The following is a 5,829-nucleotide window of genomic DNA, read 5'->3' on the forward strand; positions in this document are numbered from 1 at the left end:
GTATTTAAGGATATACATGGGAGATTATTCAAATAGTCTGTATTCCCAAATCCTTCTCCCTGATCACTGATTTTAAACTCAGAATAACTGTCCCAAAAGAAATGTTAAAATACTAACAAATACCCTGCCACCAACATAACAACCAAACACTTTACAGACAACACGTGATGCATAAAAGAAAACAGGACAGCTTTTGAATAAAAAGGTAATTACGAAAAATAAAAATTCACACCCAAACTGTGTTACAGGTGTTTTGCTATCCTGCTTCAAAGGAGCATTGGCCTAATTTAAAACAAACATTTTAAAATGTAGTCATGTCTGCTATATAAAACATGCTCAAATATGGGGTATATGCACCAAATTTAGTTATACAGTTTGGACACAATGAATACAAAACTACTGCAATGTTTGCAGGTCTTGCTTTCCTGATTAAAACAGGAAACTTGCACACTTTCTTCATTCTTATGCCACGTGTTTGCCTGGTTAAAAATCAATAAACTTTACAAAGCAATAATTTGTTTATCCAAATAAGCACGTCAATACCAATTAGGCTGTACCACAATTACCAAATACCTAGAAGCAATTTCAGAAATTTAGGGAGAGATACTGATTTCAACCCCTTGTTCTACTCAAGAAAATAGTTGTCCTTCAGGGTCTGATCTTGCAAATATTGGAACTACTTTCAGGAGTTAAGAGTTTGCAGGATCGACCCATGATCAATGTATCAAAACAAGAGTCTCACGTTACCTGGCTTGAGATGAGCAATAGAAGTAAAGTTTATGATGTAAATAATTTGCATTTCCAAGAATTTACTAAATACAGCCATTATGCTGAAATTATACTTTCATTATTTTAAAAAAATATAATTCAAAAGACACTCTCTCTACTTTTTGTGGATAATCTACAGACTAAAAATACAAAATCAACTTTCCTCTTAAATAAGCAATATGAGGATTATTCTGGAAGTCTTCACAAAGTAAAGATTTCCAGTAATATTAATATGACATTATTAAAACTCTTATTTCATTATAAATGGGGAAAATATATCCAAGTCCAATCTCTATTCATGCCCAATCAAATCACCACACAAGCTATTTTTTCTGTAATATTTTATTTTATTTATATAGAAATACTTAAAAAAACATGAAGTAGCACCATTACTTAAGTTTTACCTTTATTATGTAGAACTTTAAATGTCAGAAAAATAAAACTCTTGATACAATTTCAAATCTTGTCTCAGCAAATATAATATTAGTATTTGACCATGAGGTTAAAGGCCCTTTATCATAAAATAAAATATACTTTGTTTTTAAACTTTGCTCAGTAAAGTACATTTAAGCTCAAGTAACGTCACCTACATATACATAAACAAGTGGTAAACAAATGTATTAAAATAGAAATACTAAAACTATAGTGGTGCAACAGAATTTTTGTAATTTCCACTGAATTCTATTTATACAAATGTTAGAAAGCTTCAACAGTTCCTTTTGACATATGTTTATACATTTCCATTTTTGTAATAATATAGAATAAAATATGCTTTATATCACTGAATAGAAAATATGCTGGGTGAAGTAGATTTAAAAGATTTTTTCTGAACCTATAAAATCTCCATCCCAACAGAATACTGTTCAAAGCATTACACATTTTATGGTTTGTAATTCTGTCCACAATTGTGTGATATTAAAATAATACAGTGTTCTTTGCCATAAGGCCATACTAAAATAAAAAAGATTTAACCCAGCTACAAAAAGTTCACTGAACTTAAATTAAAATACTTGTAAACATCTTTGCAATATGAAATATAATTTTTCAAGTCAAAAAAGAATAAAATACTTCAATCTGTATTAATGCAATTTATCTTTAAAACCTTTAAACGTTTTTAATATATATAAGAGATATGTTACAGTTTATTTTAACTTTGATAAAGCTGCAGTATCATGGTTTTCACAGGAATTTCTTGCCCTTTCAAGAACATTCAAAAAAGTATCCACCCATAGATTTAATTAGTTTGTTATAAGCATTCTAGGAACTACCAGCACGTTTTACTAACAGTCCACACACCATCATTATCATCATCATAAGCATTTTCTACTTTAAATGTAAAAAAAAAAAGTCTTGGAAGCTTCGTATTACAGTGTAAAAACTAGTCTAGTACTAGAATGTAGTCGTTCGTTATTATTTATAGCATGCATCAGATGTTACAAATATCCCCCTAACCCACCCTAGGCTACAGTACACTTCAATGCAAAATTAATCCTGCAAAGTTAGGTCCCCCTTTTCAAATGTGCGGATACTGCAGCTTTAAAAGCTCATCGCCTCCTCCTTCCCCCCACGCAGTCCAGAACCGGGCTCTGCGTTTGGGGACGGGTTAGGAAAAGATACGGATGGCCTGAGTAACTGCGCTGTGGCAGACGGGGCACTGGGGCTCCGTCTTCTCGCAGATGCGGTTGGCGCACTCCATGCAGAAGAGGTTGTGGCCGCAGGGGACCAGGGCGGCGATCACTTCGCTCTCGAAGCAGATGGAGCAGTCGCGGCTGCCCTTCCTCCGCAGGCCGGAGGAAGAGCAAGACGAGCTGGAGGAAGAGCTGGACGAGGAGGAGGAGGAAGCCGAGGAGTCGGAGGGCAGCCCCGGCAGGTGCGCGCCCAGCCCGTTGGCGTAGAGAGGGAAGGAGGCAGGAGAGATCAAGCGCCCCCCTCCTCCGCCAGGGTCGCTGCGCACCCGCCGGGCCAAGGGATGCTCCGCCACGCCCCCGCTGCCATGCAGGGGCGGGGAGAGGCGGGCCGGGGGCGGGACGGCGCAGCCCCGCCTCTGCGCGCTGCTGCCCAGCTGCAGCGCCAGGTTGGCGTTGGAGGCGGCGGCCGGGCCGCGCTCGAACTGGGACCAGAGCAAGGGGGCGCCGCCGGGCGGCGGGGCGGGGGCCAGGTCGAAGGCGGGCGGCGAGTCGAAGGGCAGCTCGGCGCAGCAGTCCGGGGAGGAGAGCGCCTCCCCGCCGTAGGCGCTGCTGTTGCTGTTGTTGTTGTTGTTGCCGTTGTGGGTGAAGCTGAGGGCCGGGCTGGGCGGGCTGTAGTCGGCCAGCCGGGCGCTGCCGCCCCCGAAGTAGGAGTCGGTGGAGGCGCTGCCCAGCGAGCTGGAGCTGTCGTTGCGGTAGCTGCAGAAGGGCTTGCGGCCGGGGCTGGGGGTGATGCTGGGCGGCGTGGGCTTGCTCCACAGGCTGCCCGGCCCGTTCAGCTCGAAGCCCACGTCCGTGCCGTTGGCGTGGAAGTCGTTCTCGTCCGTCAGCTCGATGATGCCCCCGGTGCGCATGGCGATGTGCGCCTCGATCTCCTCCCGGGCGCGGTCCACGTTCTCCGGCATGCCCGTCACCTCGAACACCGGCTCCTTGTCCCGGCTCGGGGTCACGATGTACGTGTGCGTCTGCTGCTGGATGCGCTTGATCGTGGCCCCCTTGGGCCCCACCACCAGCCCCACCACCCGGTAAGGCACCCGCACTTGGATGGTGGTCTGGCCGGGCAGGTTCGGGGGCCCCGGCACGGTGCCGTTCAGAGCCGTGTTCTTGTTGCGGGAGGCTCGGATCATGGAGAAATGTTCGGCCGCCGAGATGATTTCCCGCCGGGCCATGGCCACATCTTCCTTTCTGCCCGTCACAACAAAGAGCGGCTCCTCCCCGCGAACCGGGGTCTTGATGTAGGTGTTGGTCTTCGCCCGCAGAGCTTTGATTTTACAACCTGCGAGCGAGAGGTGGGAGGAGGGGGTGGAAGCAGAGAGAAGGAGAGAAAAGTAGGTTACAAAGGCATTGTTGGGGTGCAGCGAGGGAGAGCAAAAAGCACCCTTCCACCAGGCTAGTGATGGCATTTTCCTAGCAAGCCCAGCCCCGATACACACCCCCACACATACTGCAGTTGGCCAAGAACATGTTCGCAGTGCAACTGGCCGAATATATACAACGTGCAATTCAACGGAACAAAAACAATCCATGTGCAAGTGAAAACTGGACAAGCAAACATGAGCAGCCCCCACCTCACACAAATACATTAGTATTCCCACGCGCCTGCTAATCACAATGGTGTTTGTTATTATTATTTGTCAAATAAGCTAGGAAGCAGTAGCCGAATTGAATAAACCAGTTTTCCCACTGCGGATGCTTTATTCCAATCCCATTGTTCCACTTCACCACTCATTTGTTCCCTTAAAAATCCGTGATTTCTAATTTTTTTTGGGGGGGGGGGGGGGAGGGAAGATCGAGAATCCGATTTTTTCAGTGCATTTGTCAATGGTAATGATCTGTCCTGACAGGAGAAAAGTGAGGTTTTTATTTTCGCTGGTAGCCGAAAGTGCATCTTGGAATGGATGCATACTGCGCCTTGCAAGCACCGCGTCTACTGCACTTTCTTTGTCTGTGGGAAACCCAGTCCTGGCCATAATAACACTGCAGTTTTACTGGGGATGGCCAGTGTCGCATCTCAGACACAGACCAGCCAGCATGGAGGGGGGAATCTCTGTCACACACACTCCCATTCAGTTACCCACCTTGCCTGCCCACGATCTCTGCGACGTGCTCGGAGCTGGGCACCGGGACGCATTCTGTCATGTTCACGCTCTTCTTCCGAGGTTCGTTGTCGTAGATGGAGCTCGTCTCGTCGTTATCCAGCCCCAGCAAGGAGAGCTGATCCAGGGCTATCTGAAGGGCTCTTTGGTCATCCAGGGTCTCTCCCCCTCCACCTCCTCCTCCGCCGCCGCCGCTCCCGTTTCTCTCCATGTCTGCAAAAAGCGAGCTGGGCATAGTCCCTGTGTGTGTTCCACCCTCTTTCTCCTGCGCTCGGTTCAGTAGTAAAAGATCAGACACAAAGGAAAACCCAAGGCAGATGGCCAGCAGGAGAGGAGGAAAGGGAGGGAAGGCGACTGCTGGAGACCGGGGATCAGTTGCCTTTTGCTTGTATATTTTGTATCTTTTTTTTTTCAGTGCAATCCGGTTTATAAGATGTTTCCAGCACCCCCCCACGACTCCCCCCAAGTTTTTTTTGGCTGGGGGTGGGGTGGGGGGGAAGAACAGCGAGCGGAGCTCCGATGGTTTCCCCCCCTTGAGTTCCTGGCTGGCCACAATGCCAAGCGATGGCAGCGTTTCTTTAAGGAGCCCCTCCCAGACTCCACTCCACTCACTCAGCGTTTTTTCCTCTTCTCCCCTCCTCGGTCTGACCTACTGCTGCAGCCAGACAGCACTGGAGGGGCGGGGGGGGGGGGGGGGGGATCAGGGAGCCGCCGCGTAAGCGGCAGGAGCTGACAGCACAATGCTACTGACACTATCGCTGTGTGAGGCGATTGGACAGGCACAGTGCAGAGGGGCCGGCATTAGGCTGGCTGTCCCACTCCCTCTTCTTCTCCCTCCCCTCCCCTCCCGGCAAACTCCTCTCTTTGTTGTCTATTGCAGAACAATAAAGACTAGGCACTGGCTTGTATGTATCAACCTGGGATGCATCACTTCCCCCCCCCATTTCCCTTTTCTCGGGTTAATTGTTTTATTAAAGAGCCCGACTTGCTTTTTAATCGATTGTGCAAAAGGCCGCAGGTCAATCAACCGAATGGACCCATCTTTCCACTCACCCGCCTTCCAAAAAATCCCCCCAAAACCCACGTTTTGCTTTTCTTCTGGCCATCAATCACGAAGTTAAAGGTGCTCCTTGGCGGGGGGCGGGTTATTGCACGGCAGCGCGGTTGTGTGCATTGTATTGGCTGATTACACGTTTCCCTGGGCAGCAAGCAGCGACTGAGTGACTTTCAAACTCAGCAGTGCCAGGGAGACTCGGGGAAGGGGGTGTGAGAGCAACATC

General features: G+C 47.8%; 1 protein-coding gene across 1 annotated transcript; it reads right to left on the bottom strand.

The window, feature by feature from the left end:
- Nucleotides 1-1,161: 1,161 nt before the first annotated feature.
- On the bottom strand, nucleotides 1,162-5,221 carry MEX3B (mex-3 RNA binding family member B). Its single transcript, XM_075897121.1, has 2 exons — nucleotides 4,532-5,221; nucleotides 1,162-3,729 (listed from the first exon to the last, which is right to left on the bottom strand). Exons 1-2 carry the CDS (start codon nucleotides 4,782-4,784, stop codon nucleotides 2,372-2,374), a joined length of 1,611 nt encoding a protein of 536 aa, XP_075753236.1. The 5' UTR covers nucleotides 4,785-5,221; the 3' UTR covers nucleotides 1,162-2,371.
- Nucleotides 5,222-5,829: the final 608 nt, after the last annotated feature.

This window comes from Pelodiscus sinensis, chromosome 14, assembly GCF_049634645.1.
Source record: "Pelodiscus sinensis isolate JC-2024 chromosome 14, ASM4963464v1, whole genome shotgun sequence".
NCBI classification, from domain to species: Eukaryota; Metazoa; Chordata; order Testudines; family Trionychidae; genus Pelodiscus; species Pelodiscus sinensis.

What these genes read in the sequence shown, in the direction of transcription:
- MEX3B (XM_075897121.1), bottom strand. Translation starts at nt 4,784, where the DNA reads ATGCCCAGCTCGCTTTTTGCAGACATGGAGAGAAACGGGAGCGGCGGC. An exon ending in AGAGATCGTGGGCAGGCAAG is followed by an intron (nt 3,730 to 4,531) that starts GTGGGTAACTGA and finishes TCTCGCTCGCAG; the next exon opens with GTTGTAAAATCAAAGCTCTG.